The 24,055-nt window shown below is 39.8% G+C and overlaps 1 protein-coding gene across 2 annotated transcripts in view; it reads left to right on the forward strand.

The window, feature by feature from the left end:
• Positions 1-10,064: 10,064 nt before the first annotated feature.
• Positions 10,065-24,055, forward strand: part of TTC28 (tetratricopeptide repeat domain 28) — a 424,481-nt gene continuing 410,490 nt past the window's right edge. Inside the window, exon 1 of one of the 2 annotated variants that reach the window (XM_044244012.1) lies at positions 10,065-11,054. In XM_044244012.1, the coding sequence (XP_044099947.1) occupies positions 11,028-11,054 (27 nt within the window). In that variant the 5' untranslated portion in view covers positions 10,065-11,027. Of the gene's footprint in view, positions 11,055-22,628; positions 22,701-24,055 lie in introns of those variants that run through there. The other variant, XM_044244011.1, reaches the window with a different exon arrangement.

Below are 24,055 nucleotides of genomic sequence, written 5' to 3' on the forward strand. Positions count from 1 at the left end.
AAGCAGGCTCCCTGCTGAGCAGAGAGCCTGATGCGGGACTCAATCCCAGGACCCTGAGATCATGACCTGAGCCGAAGGCAGCGGCTTAACCCACTGAGCCACCCAGGCACCCAGAATAGAGATGTCATTAATCGAGATAAAATACAAAGAAGGATCAGATTCTTGGGGGGAAAATCAAGAGTGATGTTTAGTCTATATATAAGTCTGAGATGTCTGTTGTACTTCTTAGTGGAAATGTCGAGTTGGCAGTCATTTCTACAAGTCTGGAGCTCAGTAGAGAGAGAGGTATTTGAGGCATAAATATGTTGTGCCATCAATTAAGAAATGGTATTTAGAGGCTTATGAGTGGCTCACATCTCTGAGGGAGTAATTATAGGTAGACAAGAGGGCAGAAGACTGGGCCTTAAAATGTTCCACCTTATACATATTGGTTCATGTAAAAGAAACATTTATGTTTCAATATAAACAAAATCAGATGTCTCTGTGAGAGTCAGCCAAGATTCTTAGTTGCAAGTAACAGAAAGTAATTGCAACTGTGTAAATCAGAGGGTACCTGTAGCTTAACCATAAGGGTGGCACTGGGTGCCAGAGCTGGAACTGCCGTTGATGGAGCTGGATGATGGAGGCCATGATGAGCTCTGCTGGCAGTAATGACATGGTAACTGGATGTTGCTGTGGCTACTGCTGGAGTAAATTCTCTCTGACACTATTCTTTGTGTCACTATTCCTGTGTCACTTGCTTTACATTTAAAGCTCTGGCAAAGAATTGAACCTAGTTATGGGTCTTCATCCTAGCTATAGGGTGGTGGGGTAGAGTAATCATCTGACCTTTTTGGTTTCTGTCATGAAAGATATTTCCTACATTCATCAAGACTTAGCTAATGGAGAAGTACCTAGGTAGCTGAGTCAGTTAAGCGGCCGACTCTTGATTTCAGCTCTGGTCATGATCTCAGGGTCCTGGGATAGAGCCCTGTGTCGGGCTCCCCACTGTCAGGCTTCCCATTCAGTGGGGAGTCTGCTTCAGGATTCTTTCTCTCCCTCTGCCCCTCTCCTCATTCTTTCTCTTTTTCTCTCTGAAATTTAAAAAAAAAAAGACATAGCCAATGGAGAAATTCCCCTCAAACAGAATGGGAATACAGATATTGGGCAGTTCAACAAACACCATAAAGAAGTGTCAGTTTTGTCAATGTAATTTATTTGGTTGCTTATAAATTCATAACTATAAAGTTAAATAGGTTATTAGAGGGCCTCCAAATGGACCTTAAGAATAATATTTCTACTGACTTTCTTTTCTCATAGCCTATTTCCTGTTCTAGGGTTGAAAAGAGATTCCTTTTCCATATATATATATTAACCATAGCCAGATGAATATAGCCTTTTTCGGTTAAAACACACAAATAAGGGATGCCTGGGTGGCTCAGTGTGTTAAAGCCTCTGCCTTCGGCTCAGGTCATGATCTCAGGGTCCTGGGATCAAGCCCCAAATCAGGCTTTCTGCTCAGTGGGGAGCCTGCTTCTCCCCCCACCTGCCTCTCTGCCTACTTGTGATCTCTGTCTGTCAATAATAAATAAATAAGCCTGCTTCTCCCCCCACCTGCCTCTCTGCCTACTTGTGATCTCTGTCTGTCAATAAATAAATAAAATCTTTAAACACACACACACACACACACACACACACACGCACACACACAAATGAGTCCCAATTTCAAGCATCTTTTTTTTTTTTTTTTTTTAAGAAAAACTTATATATAAACACACACACACAATTACTGCACTTATACACTCAGGATTTCTTTTGGAAGGTTAATAAGTCCTGGGGAGCATATTCTGGTCCAAATATCTGACCACTAAATTTACTTTAGAGAAATTCTATAAACTTTAGCATAACATATGCTAAAATTTCTCCTAGATTGATAAATTATGTAACAGCAAAATTACATATGCTCTGTGGCTATGGCTCCCTGATAGAAAGAAGTAATAAGATTATAGCCCTAAATAGTATAGTTTATTGATCATATTTATATGAGAAAATTTGTAACACAGTCATAGTATCCTTATGAAAGAAGATTAACTGCTTGTGAAAGAGATAACAGAGTATTTCCAGGTTAGCATCTGTGTCCTTTAGTAAGTATTATTGGAAAATGAATGCTGGACTTTTTCATTAATTGCTAGATTTTGTTGTCTTCCTTCAAAGAATATTGAACTTTGTTCTGGCACATAGTTAAGTCACTTGTAGATTAAATATGCTTCTTTCAAGGTTTTTTTTTTTTTTTTAAGATTTTGTTTATTTACTTGACAGACAGAGACCACAAGTAGGCAGAGAGGCAGGCAGAGAGAGAGAGGAGGAAGCAGGCTCCCCGCAGAACAGAGAGCCTGATGTGGGGCTCGATCCCAGGACCCTGGGACCATGACCTGAGCCGAAGGCAGAGGCTTTAACCCGCTGAGCCACCCAGGCGCCCCTGTTTCTAAGCTTTGTTAAGGTGAATTTTAGAGTATACAGTTGACCCTTGAACAGGGCAGGTGTTGGGGTGTCAACTTCTCCCTCTGAACAATTGAAAATCCACATAAAAGTTTTGACTCCCCAAAAAACCTATCTACTAATAGCCTAATTGGCCAGAAACAATACTGATAACATAGTTGATTAACATGTATTTTGTGTGTTATATGCATTATATACTGTACTCATAATTAAACTAAAGAAAAGGAAATGTTAAGAAAATCATAAAGGAAAGTAAGTTTAGAGTACTGTACTGTATTTATTGAAAAAAAATCTGTGTGTCAGTAAACACATGCAATTCAAATCTGTTCAGATCCAGGGCCAACTATACTTTAGGCTAGTTTACCCCTTCTGTACAGACATGACTCTTCTGAGATCTTTACCGAATGTTCTGGGTGTTCCCTCCACTCTGGCTGGTTGGAACTTAAAAATCTTGCCGTCCTGGTGAACTCTGGCAGTCTTCAGCTATGGCTTCCCTTTGCCTCACCTGGTGGAGTTTCATCCTCCACCAGGCAACTTTGTACTCAGGCACAACTCAAGAAGTTCCCTGTGAGGTTCAAGAGCACCTCGTCTTTGTAGCCCCCTTAGAAATCAGTTTCTCTATTTTCTTGCCATAATGTTCCAGCTATTTTGTCCTCAAATTCTGATCTCCTCAACTAAGCAAGACCATTGTGTTCTGCTCGGGATCCCCATCTTGCTCTGTGGTCCAGAAAGTGCCTATAGACAGAAAGCCAGGGTGATCTGATCATAGGGTTTACCTCATTTGATCTGCTTCTCTCTGTTTCACAGTACTGTACTGCCTGCCATATGAAACAGGGTGAAGACAGTATTTTTCCTATATTTTGTCCAATATTCTACTCAAATCAGGGGAGTAAAGCTGGTCCCAGTTGCTCTGTCGTGAACAGAAGTAGAAGTCCCATTAGAAAAATGAGTATACCATTGAAACACGTGAGGATCAGTTCCTGGCAGTTTGTTGGCCTTAAAATAAAACCAGGATAAAATCCATCGTATGATGAAGAAAGAAAAAAAAAATCAGATTAGCACAGTAAAACAACAACAACAACAACACTAAACATACAGCATTATGTATGGGATCTATTATGTGTATAATTATATATTTTAACTATATGTAATTTAGTCCTCACAATAGCTATGTTTAGGTAGGGGCTATTATCATCTCCATTTTACGGAGTTGAAGATTAAGGTACGGAAAAAGAGTAATCCAGGTTATACAGCCAGTGTATGGTGGGTCTGAGGTTTGAATCAGGCAGTATGGGCAACGGTACTGCTTCACATCTTCCACCCTTCTCAACTGGGTGGTGAATTTTGTTGTATTTAGGATTATAGCATTGCTCCAGATTCAGTTCCGTGTCTCTCTCTATCTTCTTGCTCCAAACTCTATCCCTAAGGGGATCTTTTTTTTTTTTAAATTCACTGAAAGCTTTTTAATATCATCATTATGGGAATGAGCCCCAAATCTATAGCTATAGCTACAGATACAGATCCTTAGTTCCAGACCGTACCCCTACCTACCCACTCCATATTCCTCTGTATCTCTATTCTGTGTCTCTTTTCCTTTTTTTTTTTTTTAAGATTTTATTTATTTATTTGACAGACAAAGATCACAAGTAGGTAGAGAGGCAGGCAGAGCGAGAAGAAGGGAAGCAGACTCCCTGCTGAGCAGAGAGCCCGATGCAGGGCTCGATCCTAGGACCCTGAGATCATGACCTGAGCTGAAGGCAGAGACTTAACCCACTGAGCCACCCAGGCACACCTCTGTGTCTCTTTTCTTAAAAGATGATGAAACATTTTGAGATCCTACTCTTTCTGTCCCTTTCATGTAACAGGTTCTTAGAATCTGTTTGACTTGGGAAGTGTCTCTTAAGAAGGCCCCTTTTCTGTTTCTGCTGCTCTAAATCAAGGCCTCTTCTCTCCTATTGAGCTGTTGCAACAGAAACTTATTTGGCCTTCCTATCTTTATTGTTCTCCCATTCTTTCTGTTGCTCACAGTAGTTCCAACATAAAAATCTAATGTGTTTGTCAATACCTTGATTAAAACCCTGTGCCGCTCATCATTATGTTTGAAGTCAGAAGTTAAGAACAAGGCTTTAGAATTGGAGTTAAATTTCCTTTTGACCACTTTCTGGCCATGATAATTTGAGAATTTACTTCACCCTTAGGCTTAATTTCCTCTTCTGTAAAATGGGCATGCTAATAGTTCCTCCCCATGAGGGTGTTAGGAAGAATCAATGAAATAAAATATATAAAATACTTTAATGGACTCAATAAATGATAGGCATTATTGTTAAGGTAATATCATTGTAAAATAATATCACTGACAGTCCTCTAACCTTAACTCCATCACACCTTGCCCCACATTAGGTCTCAGATCTATTGGATGACTTACTAATGTGACCCAAATTTCATACTTCCATGTTTTGGCTCATGCTCTGTTTCTTCAATCTGAAACACTCTTCCCCAAACCCTTTCTCTGCTTGTTGAAAGGATACTGTGCCACCTCTCCTGTAAACCTTTCTCATTTACCACAGTCAGAATTAATTGCTCATTAGGGCTTCCATAGTCTTAATGAGAGAATATACCATTAGTTAGTCCATTCTTTTAGCACCTAGCTTGCACTAAGAGCTTGGGCTCTGAAGACTCAGACAAATAGTGAGATCAGTAAATGTTAGTTAGTTGCTATCATTGTTGTTATTTTTATTAGTTGTCTACCTGTCTTCTTCTTCAGCCTCCACCAGACTGCTGTCTTCTCAAGGGCAAAAATCATGTGATGCTTTTTTGTCTTCTTCCACACTGTCTAGTACAGTCCCTTGTATATAATGAGTTCATGAGTCCATGTGTTTTGGATTTAAAGGGTGGGGCTTTTTTCCCTGACACTGCCTGATAGTGGAAAGAAGTGAGGTGGTTAAGGTTAGGGGGATCCTTTCTGGATGTTATGGAACAATTCCCTCCTGAGGAATAGGACGATGGTCCTGCATCAGCTTGGCTGTTGGGGCAGAATTCTTACTGTAACAAGTTATATTAGTTTTCTTTCTTTTGCAAAGCAAGGCCTTCATATTCTGAAAGCAACCAATTGTGTGAAATACCACTAATGAGGCAAAAATTTTTTTTTATCTCAAATATCCTTCTACTTTTGTCCCTTTATTTCCTAACACCTCTTTAAATACTTGATACTTGAAAATAATTTGGTCTTTAGGAAAATTAATATATTTTCCAAATACTGTTTCACATTGAGTTGAATATTCTACTTATAAATACAATCAATGTAAATAAGTATGAGGCTAGCTTTTTCAGGCATTTACCCTGTGATCAAAGACAGACATATCATTCCTAAAGAAATCTTAAGAAAATTTACAGCAACGAAAAAAGGTATGTTTTCTTTATTCATTTCCTCTTTCTTGCTTTTGTTCAGATTTGAATAGGCAAGTAGTTATTGAGGAAAATACTATTTTAATAAACTGTTTTACAATATCTGCTTGTAGAGAAGTGATTTGTGAAGTGCTCTGTTAAAAAATAAAGCAATTGTGAAAAATGCCTTTTAGTAGCTGTGGATCTGAGAAACTGTGTTCTTGCTGTTTGATACTGGATCTTTTTGAAATAGCAAGCTAAATTATGACATTTTGAACTGTGTTAGCTTGGTAATTTTATATAAATAATTACTAATGGAGAAAGTATATTGGTATAATAATAATTCTATAAATATTTCAGATAAAATTACCAATTCAATTTGGATTGAGCAAAATAAAGACATAAAATAAGTAAGGTGATTTAAGATAGAACTGGTATTTAATGGTCCTCTTTTGAGTGATACCTATTGGATGAAATCTGAAATACTCACCATACAGCAAGGGAAGAAATGCCATACAAATAAGTGAGCCAAAGGAAATACACTTAAATGACTGAAAATGAGTTTAAAATCTCGGATCACTTCAAAGTTTTCGATTGAATCTGTCTTTCCATAGAAACACAAATATAGGGGTACCTGGGTGACTCGGTTGGACATCTGCCTTCAGCTTGGGTCATGATCTCAGTGTCCTGGGATTCCTCTGTGGGGCTCTCTGCTCACAGGGGAGCCTGCTTCTTCCTCTCCCTCAGGCTCCCCTCCCCCAACTAGAGCACTCCCACACTGTCTTTCAAATAAATTAATAAAATCTTAAAAAAAAAAGAATCAGAAAGGAAAAATATATTTTCTCTGTCTTCTTTCCTGTTACAGCTCACTGTTCTCAGACCCCTGCTTTCCCCTAGTTTGAGGAGCTTTGTCTTTTATAAAGTCCAGCATGGTCTGGGTATGGGAGATTACTCTTCAGTCCATAGACTGGTGGTATGCATATGGATTCACAGATGCCTTCAGAAACCACCCCCCTGCCCAGATTAGGAACCATGTAGGTCCCTTAATTTGCATATGGGAAAGTGAGGCCTTGAGTGGCTTAAGTCAGCAGTCACAAATTATTCCATGCAGATGGAATTTAGACCTACAGGCATGTTTTGTTTGGCCTGTTAGGATGCTTTAAAATTTTCAAGCAAACAGTTAACTACAGGAGATTTTTAGCTTCTCATGAAAATTTAGAGTTTCTGGCAGTGTTAGACTGATACTCCTGCATGACATCAATTGAGAAAAGTTGTCTCAGCTACCTCTTTTACATTAGTCATGTATCTTCAGCTTTACAATACTCACAGTTCCCTTGTGTCTTATCCCTGTGTGTCACTTACTCATGTCACTTGCCCTGCCCTTCTGAAAATTTTTGTTATATCAGTAAATCAGAGACAGAGTAGAAAATAGAAACTTTTCTCTTCACTCCTAAGCAATTGTAGATTTCTGCTTTCATCACCCAGTCATTGATTTATAAGCCTTGGGCTCTGCCCCTTTCATTGCCATTGACTTGCTGTGTGGCATTGAGCAAGTTACTTAACCCCTCGGAAGTTTAGCTTTGATATCTGTCAAACGGTCCTTGTAAGCATATTCATAGTTTACATAGTTTAAAAAAATCTAAAGGTTTATATAAAAAATAGCCTTATAATGTTAATATTATAAAGTTAATATTTTATTACATATCATAGTGCTTAAAAATGCTGCTTTAGGGCGCCTGGGTGGCTCAGTGGGTTAAGCCGCTGCCTTCGGCTCAGGTCATGATCTCAGGGTCCTGGGATCGAGGCCCGCATCGGGCTCTCTGCTCAGCAGGGAGCCTGCTTCCTCCTCTCTCTCTGCCTGCCTCTCTGCCTGCTTGTGATCTCTCTCTGTCAAATAAATAAATAAAATCTTAAAAAAAAAAATGCTGCTTTACCTAAAAAATGAAAAAAAAACCCCACTAATTCAAAGGGATACATGCACCCCTGTTTTTATATAGCAGCATTATTTACAGTAGCCAAATTATGGAAGCAGTCCAAGTGTCCGTGGATAGATGAATGGATCAAGATGTGGTATATATCTATATAGCTATAATGGAATATTACTTAGCCATAAAAAAGAATGAAATCTTGCCATTGCAACAACATGGATGGAGCTAGAGACTATAATACTAAGTGAAATAAATCAGAGTAAGACAAATACCATATGATTTCACTCATGTGTGGAATTTAAGTAACAAAGCAAATGAACAAAGGAAAAAAAGAAGAGAGAGAGACAAGCTCAGAAACAGATTCTTAACTGTAGAGAACAGACTGAGGGTTACCAGAGGGGAGGTAGGTAGGGGGGATGGGTGAAATTGGCATGGGGATTAAGGAGGGCACTTTTCATGATGAGCACCAGCTGACGTGTATGGAAGTGCTGAATCCCCCTACTGCTCACCCGAAATTAATATAACACTGTATGTTACCTACATTGGAATTAAAATTTTAAAAAATGGAACTAGATGACTGGGAAATTAATAGTAATGTCCAATACACAATTTACATACATGTATTGCAATGTAAAAAATAAAAAAAATGCTGCTTCAGTTATGCCCTTTGCCTACTATGAACACCTTCAGTGCCCTGCGTTCTATAGGATATAGTCCAGATTTCTCTGCCTTATAATGTTCCCTACCATTTGGTTGCGACAGACCTTGCCGAAGTACTTTTTACTTTTATGGAATAGAATTGACTTTGACTCTTTCACCATTCATCCCCTCACCGTTTACAGTGATTTCTCCTCACTTTGGGAACACCTATTGACTATGTAACTCCTTTGTTGCTTAACTGACTGAGGCAATGCCTGCTTGTCTCTTTATAGGTAGATTTTCTGTTTTGTCCTAACTTCTTTGTAATTTCTTATAGCCTAGGGTCTTCTTAGAACTTTCTGTCCCAAATGTTACTTTGTACCTAGCTAGCACTTAATACATGTTTGTTTGGTGACGCCCTGGCCTCAGATGTCAGCAGCAGGAATTTGAAAGTGGTGTCTAAGAAGCGATAGAACATGGTGATAGAGGAATGATAGAGGAATTCCTTAACATAAGGAATGATGTGAAGGTTTTTTATCCTGGAAAAACAGCAGAGCTATGGACAGATAAAGGAAAGTTGAGAAGAGAAACTGATTTTGGGGTAGATTGCTGAATTTGGTTTGCAATTTACTGAACTTTCCATGCTAGTAGGATATCCAGGTTAAGCTGTGTGGAATCATCTGGATATGTCAGAACATACACAGAGTGTTGGTGTTATTTACTGGTATTATTATTACTGTGTGGTTTATGAAGTAGTACCTATTCATTCAGCTCTAATGGTTAATATTATTACCATAAAAAAGACAGTGCTTTCACCATTGGATTTCAGACACTTTGGCTTGGAAAATATCTCAAAAGTAATGTTTCAGGTACCTGTTTTAGGTATTTTAATAACATTTGTAATTAGGTATAGTTAGTGTTCAATCTACATAAAATGACCCACATCAGCCAATCCTGTCAGTGCAGCTAGAACTTGCAGAGTAATAAGTTAAACATTGTTGGAGCCTGGACTCATAGTACATCGGTTACTTATTATTAGGTACATTAGAATTCTGGTAGCTTACACCACCCATTATATTCCCATCTATCAAAATAGCCTCGTGGTGGGATAGGAGTTGATAGACATGTTGGATGACAAATAATAGTGGAATTACATAGTATCTCATGTTTGGAGAAGTATCTCCAATAAGATGGAATCATTTAAATAAGATGGAATCATCTTATGATGAATGAAACAATCTCCATAGCAGTAGTTTATAATAATAAAATTAGTGCTAGATTTAGAGAAGCAGAGTTTATTCTTGATTAATTTTTCAAAAATCTTTTAAGATATCTGAAATCTTTGGTCTTCAGATCACACATTGAGATTTTGTAGCCTTTTGGTCTGGAGTACCCCCCCCTTTTTAAAAAAATTTTATTTATTTATTTGACAGAGAAAAAGAGATCACAAGTAGGCAGAGAGGCAGGCAGAGAGGGGGCAGGGAGCAGGCTCCCCGCTGAGCAGGGAGCCCAATGTGGGCTCCATCCCTGGACTCTGGGATCATGACCTGAGCTGAAGGCAGAGGCTTAACCCACTGAGCCACCCAGGCGCCCCATGGAGTCCCTTTTCAATTCCTTTTTTCTCTTCGTGTGACTCACAAATTCAATTCCTGATTTTGTAGGTCTCTCCTGGCTCTGATTCCTTAGGAGCTGTTAGGTGCCTCTCAAACTGTATGCTTACTTTTTGCTTTGGAGCAGATGTCGTGGCACTAAGACCCAGAAACCGTTTGCTCTGTGTGGCTGGAGCTGGGCAGGCGGTGCTCACACTGAAGGGAAGGAAGTCATTAGTGCAGACTGAGCTGTGGAGTTGGGTTCTTGCAGGATTTCCTTCCAGCCTTTCCCCACTAAGGTTCTTGGGAATTAAAAAAAAAAAAAAAATCTAAACACACAAACCAAGTTTTCCTATTTACAGTGTTCAGGGAAGGTAGGCATTTCGGGAAGGGCAGATCCTTCCCCCAAGTTAGCCAAGAAGGAAGAAAAAAAAAAAAAAACAGCGTAAAGAAGCTCTGATTACAGATCTTTGGAATTTTCTTTGCTAAATTTTACAAACGAGAAATACACCCAGAATTTTGGGAATTGCTCCAGGCTGCGCGTGAGGGTTTGATTGCTTGTCTAATCTTTTTTTGAGAAGAGGAGAATTCGCCAAAAGGGGTTTGGATGGCAGGAGCCCGGCTCGGTTTCTGCATCAGCTCTCGTCCTGAGTCTCTTCTCTGAGGGAGGGTCTCTGCAGCCGGCTTGGAGACCCCCTGCCGCAGGCTCCTCTTGCAGGCGCTGGCTGGGCGGTGGGGGGGGCGGGAAAATGCCCCGCTCTCGCTGGAGTACGCTGGTTGCTGCTGGGACTTCCTAGCCCGGTGGGAAGTGTGTTCGTGGTGTGGGGATACTTTTCATTGAACTGAAGGCGAAAAGACTGGACTCTCCTGGGCATTTTCCCTTCGCAGTGAATATGGGAAAGAATTAGGGGGTGGGAGGGAGGCAGCATGACTTGCAGTCGCTGCTGCCCTGCATCTGCCCCCAGCCCCCAGCCAGCATCTTGATGTTCCACGTATCGGCTGTACAAATATGATGAAATGGCAGCCCCGGAAGAAGGTAAGTGTCCTGGAGTGGGGACGGGGCCCTGATGCCCGACACAGGGAAGGGTGACTGGGGGCGGTTGCCCTCGGGTCCCTCCATCCCTTCTGTAGTTCGCTGGGCTGGCCGGACAAGCAGCTCTGTCCCTTTAGGGACTTGGCGCCAGTCCCTCAGGGACGAGTTACCAAGTCAAGTCTGCGTCCACTGCCCTCTTAAGTTTTTCCTTCTTCATATGCCTGGACTCTCAGGGGTGACAGCTCAGGAACACCCGTGTGCTTTAGAAGCCCCATGAAGCCAGCGACACGGTTAGCTTTGCAGGACCCAGCCAAGTGCTGCCAGAGTCCAAGGACTTGGTGGCGCCCTGTCTCTGGGGGGCCATTTGGGGTTGCACCCCGACACATTCCAGTGTCCCTGCAGGTGGGTGTTGTAGCACCTACTTCCCCAAGGGGTTAATAGGTTGCGAGCCACTGGCAGCTGCTTCCCAAGGGCCCCGCTGGGGGGCGAGCATCCCCAGCACAACCGCCCAGCAGCTGGTTCCCGGGCAGCCGGGCCGCGGGGCCTCCAACCCCAGCGCCTGGGGCCGAGCGGGGCCTTCTGCCTGCGGGGCTCCCGGGCCGCCGCGTGGGCCGGCGCGAGTGCGCGCGCCGGCCATTGTGCACGGGTGTGTGTCTGTGCGTGTCAGCGTGCACGGGCGTATGTGCATCGATCGTGGGGAAGAGGGGGAGGAGGCACTTTGCTTTTTGCGAGATTATTTCCTAATATGGCTCCTTTGTTGAGAACTCAAGGAAAAAAAAAATCCAGTGGTTCTATCAAAATAAATTGCTATTGGTCCCAGAAATAACGTTTCTAAATGTGGGACTGGTCCCTACCCCAGGACGCTCAGGGAGAAAGACAGCTTTCTTCAAGTTGTTGGCGGCTGAAGGTTTGGCTAGGGCTCCCTTTTGCTAACTTGTCTGACTGGCGCTGCTAGGTGAACCCAGTGGTTCACTGCATAGCAGGACTCTCCCCCCACCCCCCCTTCAAATACCTCATTTGGCTATGGTTTTTATTGACATTCTTCTGAAGGAAAACACAGCGAACTGAATGTGCTATGCCCCTCCCCAGCCTTGACCTGTCTCCGTTAGCAGCTGCCTGGTGTTTTACTTGAACTAGCTAAACTGACTCTTTCTTTGTGGCATGTGTGATACGGTGTTTTACATCAGAGTTGAAATAGGAATCATGTGTGAAATTATTCTCACATATTGTGCATTTGCTCTGTTGCTAGAGAATCTAACAACCTTTCTTTAGGATAGCCTAAATTGAAAGGTTTTCTTTGATATCTAATTAATACAGTTTTGATCTCTGACACTAAGTCATTTCTTACCTCATCCTGAAGTCCGAATCTCTTTTATATTTGTTGTCATCATAGAGCTTCTTTCAGTGAGATTGGTTTGATTTAATTTAGTTAAGAGATTCCCCCCTCCAATCCCCAACAAAAATTAGAGTCACATTAAGGAAAACCATAGAAGGAACTGTGTAATTAAGCAATTTAAATAGATACTGTGTATTCCTAAAGTGCTCCCCCCTTTCTTCTAGGTTTGTAAATTGCATATTTATGGGTACTTTTAAGATGTCTGCAAACTATACATTCATAAATGTCTGTTTTTTCTATTTTACCCAATATGCAGTAACTCATGTAGTTATGTCTGTGGAAACCCCTCTGGGTACTGGTATTGCTTGAACCACGGAAGTATTATTCTTGGCAGTCAGGTGGATTTCTGGACTCTGGAAGATTCTGTTTCAAGTGTTAGGATTCACTCTGCAGTATTTACTCACTCTGTGATGCTTAAATTGCTATACCAGAAGGTTGTGTTTATTCACTGTATTCATACTCCCAAACTGTCATGTTATAAAGATCCAGATAGAATTCTTCATAGTTCGTGGAAGATTAAAAAATAAGCTGAGCCATCAAATACTGTATGATTATTTGGTGGTGGCTTGAGAACATTCTTGCTTCTTCTACATTGGTAATGGAAGCTTCCTTGGATGATACTCAGTGTTCAAAACCGGTCAGGCACCAGTAAGTCTTTACAAAGATTAGGTTTATTTTCTTATTTTTGAGAGAATACGCTCATGACCGGATCATTGCCATCGTTTCTGGCTGGGTCTGCTAACACATTTGTAGTGGAACAGTCACATGCCATGTGTTTTGCCAAACTGTTTCATAAAAAGCATTTACACTACAGATGAAAAGTGATGCTGCATTGATGGGATTTTAACAAAGCTAGGAAGAACATCTATAGAATGCTGGCTGCCCCAGATAGCATTTGCCTGTAGCTGGGCTTTATGACTAGGATTGCTTGGTAACTTGCTGTCACGGGGTCCTGTCAGCCACCAGTGCTGGCTTTTATAAAATCTGGGCTAACTATAAGAGAATGACCATAGGTTCTAGGTTTCTTTGTTTCTGAGCATGCAGCTGGGGTACAGCTTCTTAGTCCTCTTTGCTTACTTGCTGAGTTAAACTAAATACTAAAATTCAAGACATGCATTCTGAAGTATTCAGTCAGGGTCCCCTAACTTTTTCGCAAAGAAACCACCACAACATGATTAATCACTTTCCACCTCAGAATTAGTGAGGAGTTTAGGACCCAGTCTTCCCAATCCTCCCACCAAGAGCTCTGTAATTGCCCTAGAAGGTAAGATTGGGTGCAGTCGCATCATGTTAAGAATGGCATTTAATATCATGCATTGTTAAAGCTACCATTTTTAAAGCACCTGTGCTGTGCTAGTAGGCATCTCTGCTTGTTCTGTATACATTCATTTAACTCATATCCAGGGAGGTGGTAGGTGTTACAGTTGCATTTTACAGATAAGAAAACAGGTTTAGAGAGGTGATGTGACTTACCTAGAGTCACACAGTGTGGCAGGGTCAGAGCTAGGATTGGACCAGCCCTTGTTTACCTCAAGATGCATGTTTTTCACCATTGTACTTGGGAATCTATCCAAGAAAGGTAAAGCCTGACTGCTGAGGCGATCTCAAAATATAAGGTCTGCCGTAGTTTTGCTCCTGCATTTCTGGATACTGGCACCAAGATTTTCTTCTTCTCTCTCCTTTTTTTTTTTTAAGATTTTATTTTTTTATTTTTTTTATTTATTTGAGAGAGAGAGACAGTGAGAGAGAGCATGAGCGAGGAGAAGGTCCGATGGAGAAGCAGACTCCCCATGGAGCTGGGAGCCTGATGTGGGACTCGATCCCGGGACTCCAGGATCACGCCCTGAGCCGGAGGCAGTCGTTTAACCAACTGCGCCACCCAGGCGTCCCTTCTCTCTCCTTCTTGAAGAAACATGATCATTTTATCTATCTTTAAATTCTTGGAGCATTTAGAATCTATGTTCTTTTAGGCTGTCTTTTGGGTTGTTAGCAACCTTTTAAAAAAATCTCTTTATGTATGTATCTAATCTCTCAATTATACTTCAGGTTCCTTGAGTTCAGCAACCATTTTCATGTTTTTTTTTTTTTTTTTTGTGCCAAGGATAATATAGTTGCTCAGTAAGTTTTTTTTAGAAGAGAGAAAGAGGGAATCTTAAGCAGGCTCCACAGCCAGCACGAAGCCCTATATGGGGCTTGATCTCAGAACTCTGAGATCATGACCTGAGCCAAAATCAAGAGTTGGACCCCCAACTGACTCAGCCACCTGAGCCCCCCTCTCAATCAGTATTTGGTATAAAAGTAAATAAGAACTATTACTTTGTAAAATTTGTATTTTTAGACTTTCATATTCTAAGAAGTAGTCAGAAGTTTAAATGTAAAAAAATTCAAAAATTTCAGTTGACTCATAGATATTATACTGTGGTGGATTATTAAAGAGCTCCAGATTATATTGGCACTGAATTCTGGCCTTTTGTAGAGAATATTAGGAAGGGGACAGTCCTACTTTCCACAAGATGTCTATGGCAGTCATTGTTAAGGCACACTACCAGAATCTATGGACCAGACTCCTGATTCAGGGTCACTATCCTTTTATTAATGTAACCTTATGGGCCTGGCAAAATATACTTTCCCCTGTTTACACATTAAGAAGCTATCATGTAGCACATTATTTTTATCTTGTCTTGCAGAAATGATAGTAATTAAAATGCTTATCTCATAGAAACATGTTTGTTTACAATTCTGAAGTATGCTCTTTAAAATCCAAGGATTAGTATCAGATAACATTGTGTAAATAAGACTGCAGTCAAAACCTGAGCAAAGCTGCTGCTGATTGGATTTTTTTCATTGCTTATCTAATGTTATTTTACTGTTCACACATAATAAAAGATCATTAATAGGAATATGCCATATAAGCTACATTAATTATGTCATTTGAGAATCATATGATGTATTTATCTTGTTATACTTGTCACATTAATATAACGTGAATCTAGCTTCTTTTTTTTTTTTAAAAGATTTTATTTATTTATTTGATAGAGAGAAATCACAAGTAGGCGGAGAGGCAGGCAGAGAGAGAGAGAGAGGGAAGCAGGCTCCCTGCTGAGCAGAGAGCCCGATGCGGGACTTGATCCCAGGACTCTGAGATCATGACCTGAGCCGAAGGCAGCGGCTTAACCCACTGAGCCACCCAGGCGCCCGTGAATCTAGCTTCTTAAGTGACTTCTCTGATGGAGCTTCATTTAAAGAACTTGTTTGGAAGATCACTTGTAAGGATTCCATCCTGTAAATTTGTGTCTTGAAATAGCTTATTACTTTTAAAAAAGAATGTTAAAAAAAAAAAAAAGAGTGTATTTCAAATCCCTATACTTTCTCTATGGCACAGTATTTTGTTTCTGGATTAGAAAGCTAAGTCTAAATTTTAACTTCACTAAATTATGTACTTATCTGCCTGAATGCTATACTATGCTAGTTATTATGATACTATTAATTTTGGACCACAGCTTCTATTAATAGTATAAAATTAGATAAAAATATAATCAGACATTGTGGGCAAAAGTAATTATAAAGAGAAGTCTCACAAATTTCATGATAAAGGTCTTTCTGCAAATCCGTTCTCTATACTATTCCCAGATCAGTGCAACCTAGAGACCCAGGTTTTAGTTCTGGCACTTCCCATGCCTTGTGTCCTTGGGCACGTCATTTAATCTTTCACATCTGACTCCCCACTGTTACAGGTTAGCACCTCATTATCACTTGCTGACTCTATTGCAAATGGCATCCTAATGATTTTCCTTTTTCTGGCCTCCTTTTCCCCTCTGTTTTTTTCTTCTTACTCCTTTTAGAGTAATTGTTAACCCGCCCCCCTCAATCTTTTCACATTATTCACCTCCTTAAAATCCTGCTGTGTCTCTCCGTTGTCTCATAGAGGTCTTCAAAGTAGGTAAGCACACCTTGGTTAGGGCCTGTGCAAGAAAATGACTGGGATATGGGGAAAATATGAGAACGTCTGTTTTAATGTATTTTTTAATTTGAAAGAATAAGAAATAAATTAAGTTTTACTGATCTTTCAGTATGGCTTGCTACTCGTGCCCTCATTTGTTCACAGGCCAACAGGGATTTGCCAGTGGTGCCCACTCATTGTTCATGTCAATCATTTGTTCACCTTCAGTGTGCTGTGGGGTACTCTAGTTTCCATCATAAAAGATCTTGCCTTAGGTGGTTGGTTTTATTAGAAGAAGAAAAAAGAAAAATGTGGTGTAGATTGTATAGTGATGAAGAGATGGGCTCTGCATCTAGACTGCCTGTGTTTGAATTCTAGCTCAGCTGGCTTAGTAACTGTATAGCCATTACTTACCCTCTCTGTGCTTCTCATGTCTGCTCTACTGAAATGTGAATGGCACCTAGCTCTTCCTGTGACTTAGGATACAATGTAAATGTGTACAAGGAGTGCCTCACACATAAAATGTGCTTACCAGGTTTTTCCTGTGAGTATGACTGTATCCTACAGTGAAGCTGGCCATGGCTCACCAGGCGCCTGTGCTTTTGCATTTACTCTTTCCTTGGTCTAGAGTACCTTTTCCTTGTCCTCTCCTTAACTTGCCTTCCTTTTGCCACTGGTCCTACCCTTAAGAGATAACTCAGTCTTCTTCTCCTTAGTGAATCCTTCTGTCATTGCTGGGCATAGTTGGCTGCACCCTCCTTTGACTATACTTGTATGGGCTACAGTCATAGCCCTGTACTATAACTGTCAGTGTGTCTGTCTCTACCTGTGTAAGTTTTCGAAGGCATAGGCACAGAGTAGGAATTGAATGAGTGAATCTTTGAAAAAATGTAATGCGTTTATTGGACAAGATGGTCAATGATCTTCTTCTTCTTCTTTTTTTTTTTTTTTTTAGATTTTAAATATTTTTTTTTGACACAGAGAGAGAGATCACAAGTAGGCAGAGAGGCAGACAGAAAGAGAGGGAGAAGCAGGCTCCCTGCTGAGCAGAGACTCTGATGCTGCGCTTGATCCCAGGACCCTGAGACCATGACCTGAGCCGAAGGCAGAGGCTTAACGCACTGAGCTACGGAGGCGCCCCTGGTCAATGATCTTCAACCAGTTGGCAAGATTCTTCGACTTGCCAGTTTATCTCTACCCATTTCTCACCCTCTTAGAACACCATATGGACTATGAGTGAGGGTGATTTGTTAAAGGGGTATTCTTAACTATGCACCTATTAAAAATAAAATCCAAGTGATGAGGTAGTGTTGCACAATATTGTGAATGTACTGAGTGTAGTGGTATCGTATAGTTTAAAATCGTTAATTTTGTATTATATGAACTTCCCTCGATTGAAAAAAAAAGGGGGGGAAGTAACAGTTATTTATAACACATCAGTACAGCAACACCAAGGTTGTAAAACCCCTGGAGTAAATCTTTGCTTCCTTTAACCTGAAATATTTTTGATTCTGTAGGATTGGTAAGGAATGGTCATCTATAGAAAACTACTTCCAGGAACATTCGAGAAGCTGGGAATGGTTGATAGACTTGATAAGAAGTGAAGGAAGTCAGCAATGAGAAAATCTGATTTGGCACCTTTAGTGTTCAGGAGCTAGCCAGTAAACATTGCTGGTGTGAGAGGCTACAGAGTTTAATTGGCCCAACCTCAAAAAAGGGCGCCAGCAGCCACCTTCATTTTGCTAGTCAGTTACAGTGATGACATGCTGTGGAAAACACTGTGGAAGCAAGAAAAAACCTGAAGTCGGCCGGCTCTGTCAGCTTTTGCTTCCACAGTGAATTCATTAAAACATTAATAACAATGTATGTCTCAGCTTTAAAATTTGCTTTTATTGATATGTTAAAACCCTGTAGTGTTTTTGAAAGCTATAAAAATTATATCATTTTCTGACATTTTCAGGATTTACATGAATCTTTTGTCCTGAACTTTCTTGTTAGTGCCCCCTCCCCTTTTTGGTTTTTGTAGCTAAAAGGAGTATTCTCATTTGATTGAGTCCTTTGTTATTTATTGTGTTAGAATGTTGTCTTCATTGTTTTGAGTAGTCTGTGCTTTTAGCATATATTTTAAGAAAAACCAGAAAATTGTGTCCTTTGGCTTTTATCTTCTTTGTAATAAATTTAGCATTCTAGAAAATGTACACGAAATTGGCTTGATGGCAATTGTCAAAGCTGCCCATCAGCTTTTTGCTGGTAGATGTCTCTCAGTTTGGACTTTCATTTTTTATTTTTTAAAGATTTTTATTTGTTTATCTATTTGACAGAGAGAGAGAGAGGTCACAAGTAGGCAGAGAGGCAGGCAGAGAGAGAGGGTGAAACAGTCTCCCCACTGAACAGAGAGCCCGATGCGGGGCTCGATCCCAGGACCCTGAGATCATGACCTGAGCCTAAGGCAGAGGCTTTTTTTTTTTTTTTTTTTTTAAGATTTTATTTATTTATTTATTTGACAGAGAGAGAGAGAGAGAGAGAGAGATCACAAGTAGGCAGAGAGGCAAGGAAGCGGGCTCCCCGCTGAACAGAGAGCCCGATGCGGGACTCGATCCCAGGACCCTGAGATCATGACCTGAGCCGAAGGCAGTGGCCCAACCCACTGAGCCACCCAGGCGCTCTAAGGCAGAGGCTTAACCCACTGAGCCACCCAGGCGCTCCTCAGTTTGGATTTTTAAAGGACTGAAATAAATTTCTCTAGCTTATTTCTGATTGTGTAAGTAAATGTCCATTCGTGAATGCACCCATATTTCTAGCATTATTTAATTGTGGGCTTTAATATTTTGGATTTCTATCATGTCAGGGACTGAGACTTGTAGAGGCACAGATTTTTGAGGCAATTCTGTTAGAGAGCAGTTAACATTTAGAATAGGGTCAAAGTAGAATTGGGAGCCTAGAGGTCATTGTGGGGACTCACTGTGTTTGGGTATGTACTCCCCTGACATGCAATATACATACACTTGAACCTAGAAAGATAATAGCTGGGGGTAAGGAAGGAAGAAACTCATAAGGAAACTTTGTGTACACTCTGGGATAACTTTGTTGTATCCCATATTGTCATACCAACACTGACTAGATTAGATAATGGGTTTCTTTTCCATTGACAAATGATTTTTTATTTTAGTTTGTCCAATGTGTGTGTTTGTTTTAAGGAAAATCAAAATACAACATTTTGAATCTGAAAACAGACTGAATGCCAACTTGTTTTATGTAACTAAAAACTGTGAGTGTCCATTATATTTATCTGGATCACTACTTCACTTCTCTGACAATCAGTTGTTAAGCATATTTTATATTTTTAACATTTATAAATGAGCACAGCAAGTATACATGCACACATTTCAGGATTACGCTCAGTTGTGGTATCTGTGAAAAACTATATAGCAATTGTCATATAGTTTTTGTCATGTTTAAGCCCAGACTTAGGAGATCTTTTTGGAGTTGTGTTTGTGGAATTGAGATTATCAGGCCTAAATAAGATTGTTGTTTTTGAAGAGTAGAGAGAAGATGTCATAATGAGTGATTGTGGACTCATATTCATTTTGATTGAGTTTTGGGTCTTCATTACTTTAATAAATAGTTTTTTTCCAATAGAGGGTGGGCTTGAGAAAGAATAGATAAAATGCAAACCACTTTGTTTTACTGTTAATTTTGGTAAAGATTTTAGGTTGAACTGTGTGAAATTGCTGATGTTTGATCATCTTTTACCTAAAGAAATGGAAATTTAGTATGGTTCAATTAATATTTGGGGGTTAGGAATGGTGCTGATAAATATTGAAATTAAGACTAAAATGTGTTTGGGGGATAAATTATGAATTAATTTCAAAGTCACTACGGTTCCCATGAAAAATTGCTACAGTAATATTTAATTTGTCTATGGTGTTCTTGTGAATTTCTTGTTAACTCAAACTTAATTCATTAACTGCCAGCCATTGTTAAATTTCAATCATTTTTTGATGTGAAATTTTCTAAAATATGTTAACACATTTTCTGCCTTCTTAAACAGAAGGTACTAAGTGTGATTTAAACTTCTCTTGATTACTTAGGATATTAATCACAGACATGAATTATTCTACTTTGCTATAATATAGCAATACTACTGAAGCTTTTAAGGAGTGTAGAATTATTTGCTCCTATACTGAATTACCCGAGTGCTCTTTGTTTCTTTTAAAATACTTTTATATCTTCTTTGTACAGTATTTTTCTTTCTTTCTATGTTGCCCAAAGTAATGCTGCTGTCATGTGCCTACCTCTTGCAGTTCTGTTGTGTGTATCTGTTTCCTGTCTGTGGTGGTTAGGAAACCCAGCTAACTGAGTCTTACTGTGATTAAGATGAAAGTAAGTACTGTGAGTGAAGGTTTCTCTTATGAGTGTGTGAACTTTATAGAGTATGAACCGTGGCTTTCTATTTTGTTGGCATAGAGGTTTTTTGTTTTTTGTTTTCAGACTTTCTGGCTTTAGGCTGTGTTTTAAGTAGTTGAGGTGGTTAAATCAGTGACCTTTTGATAAGTGAGGTATTTATTATGCTGTTGATGACCGAGAGTTAGATATATTTGAGGATGCACGGCCAAAGGAATTGAAAACATTTGAGTGATTTGATAAATACCACTATAGTTTTCTCGTCTCTGTCTTTGCTTTGGTATATCTGGCTTGGCATTTTAAAAAATAACTTGTTCAAATATATACACACAGTAAAAGACTACGGCAGAAGAAACTAATAGCAGTGGCTCATATGAAGGTAGAATTACATATCCTTAGGGAGTGTATGTGATTGCCTTTGAGAAGAAATGACCAAAGAATGTGGGATTTATTTTAATATTAATTAGTTACATATTAATTGATACAAATATTATTTTTATAGTGACACAAACATTACTTATTTTAAACAACTTCTTTGGCTTTAGCTTAGGCTCTTGCTAGACAGTATTTATGATACTGAGACTAAGACATTTTTAGAAGTGAAAGCACCTTAAGGGGCACTTAGATTACAGATTAGGAAGCAGAGCACCAACTGGAAGGGTAAACTGGCCCCCTCAGAATCAGGTAGCTATTCTGAGGCAGGCTTAAATCTGGGTATTCCAAGGAGAGACCATATCCACTGGAGTGTATTGCTTCTACTTCTCTAGTAATTTGGAATAGGGTTGGGCTTGTTTGTAAGAAGAAGAAGAAAAAAAAAACCACTTACATGGATGGTATAGTTCAAAGACACAAGAAATCTTTTGCTGTCAGATACCTCTTCTGTGACTTATTTTCCTAAGATTGTCCTTTGTGCTCATGCTTTTGAAAAGCTAGAGTAAAATGAAATATGATAGTAGCATTTGTTTGCTATTTAATAGTTTTTTAAAAAATACTTTATTTGTCAGAGAGAGAGAGACAGAGAGAGAGCACAAGCAGGGGGAGAGGCAGACAGAGGGAGAAGTAGACTCCCTGCTGAGTAAGAAGCCCGATGTGGGACTCCATCCCAGGACCCTGGGATCATGACCTGAGCTGAAGGCAGCTGCTTAACCAACTAAGCCATCCAGGCATCCTGCAATTTGTTAGTTTTGCTGTTGCTTAGCAAGACATTCAGGAATGGTATAAAGACCTTTAAAAAAAAAAAACGTTACATTAGTCACCACACAGTACTTCATTAGTTTTTGATGTAGTGTTCCATGATTCATTGTTTGCATATAACATCCAGTGCTCATTGCAAAATGTGTTCTCCTTATTACCCATCACCAGGCTCACCCATCCTTCCAGTCCCCTCCCCTGAAATATGTATAAATACCCTCTTGTCATAGCTGGTAGGGAGAGATTCTTGAGTCACGAAGACCTTCCTTAGTCACTGAGAGGCCTGTGTTGTGGTGGAGGATGGGGTCACTTTGGTGGGGACCATGTGTAGCCAAGAAGCAGCATTAAGGGGGTTAGGAGTTCTGAAACACTGACTCCATCTTTGGCCCTCCATCTTCCTGCCAGTGCAGTGACCTGCCTCATTGCTCCCCGTTCCAGGCCCCTGGAAGTTCATGTATGCCTTGACTGGAATGCAGGAAGGCTTGTTCAGATCTTCTTTTAAAGTGGCATACAGAGACTCCACTTTAGATAACTAGTAGAGGTCCTCTGGTGAATAGATGTGCCACTTGAGATAACTCCCCTGGGACTTCACCTCTGTGCCCTAGCTTTATAAAAGCTATGGCTTGAGGTCTGAACAGGGCAGAGAATGCAGTGGAGGCTGGGGCAGAGAATGGTTGTCTACCACCTGGATCATCCATCTGCCAGATGCCCTCTGTCAGTAAGTTGCCCTGAATAAAACTCTTTCTAAACCTATGGGGTGGTTTGCTTTGGTTTTTGGTCTTAAAGTGCCTTCTTGGTCTGGAGAATATTGACCCTCCTCCTCCTTCTAACAAGGAGTCTGTGATTTAGGAGGACAGAAGAACCAGTTGAGAGTGAAAATAGAGGATATTGGCCACAAACTTCACATACTTCATAATTTCAAGAGAGGGCCAGTTCTAGGTCAGAGTAGTGGATACAAAAGGACCAAGAGTAAGGGAAGAAAAATTAATGAGTATTATCAATAATGATGAAATAATGTCTCAGAAAAGTAAATGGTCTATGTAGGTTTACACAAATATGAAATAGACCTCACTGGTAAGTAAATCATATCAGGATGTACTTGTCTCTGTTCTAATTATTTCTAATGACAGCTATGGTTCTTGAGAAATTTTAATGAACCATATAAATGCTATCCCTTTTATGGTGGTCACGAAACAAACAATTTAGAAGAACTGGGTTATTATGGAAACCAGTGTTTTCAGTAAATAAGTGTAACTGTGGGTAAATTGTCTGTGTTAATTTGAACAGAACTGTTTTATTTTTTAAAGTGGATACATAACAGATCTTTGCATCGCATCGTACAGACTTAAGGATGAACAAGAATATAAAATTCCTAAAGCTAATTTTTAAATTATACATTTATATAATTTAAATTATAAATCTGTAGACTATTCTGCTGACAGAAGAGTAAAAGAAGATAAAAATGTGGAGAAAGTAACTCAATTTCTTCATTTCTGAAAAATTAAAATAGAAAAATTCTAACTTTAAGAGATACCAGTTAAGGGGCACCTGGGTGGTGCAGTGGGTTAAGCCTCTGCCTTTGGCTCAGGTCATGATCCCAAGGTCCTGGGATGGAGCCCCGCATCGTGCTCTCTGCTCAGCAGGGAGCCTGCTGCCCCCGCCCCCCACCTGCCTCTCTGCCTCTCTCTGTCATATAAATAAATAAATAAATAAATAAAATCTTAAAAAAAAAAAAAAAGAGATACCAGTTAAAGGAAGGAAGGATCTTCAGTTATAGGTCATTGACTATGTTATTACCTAAGCAACACTTATATTGCTTATCAGGAAAGATTAACTGGCACAAAGTTTATATAATCTCATCATGGATGAGTTTTAAACACTGATATAAAAATGTACAAAATTTGGGTAAGTAGATCCAGATAGTTGTTCAGAGTTTAAAATGTCTAGAATTTCTTAATGGATTCTGTAGCCATTTCAGAGATTGTTTCAATTATATATACTTTTATTTTATTTTATTTTTTAAAGATTTTTATCTATTTGACAGACAGAGATCACACATAGGCAGAAACAGGC

The sequence above is a fragment of the Neovison vison genome, chromosome 3 (genome assembly GCF_020171115.1).
Source record: "Neovison vison isolate M4711 chromosome 3, ASM_NN_V1, whole genome shotgun sequence".
In the NCBI taxonomy this organism is placed as follows: Eukaryota; Metazoa; Chordata; class Mammalia; order Carnivora; family Mustelidae; genus Neogale; species Neogale vison.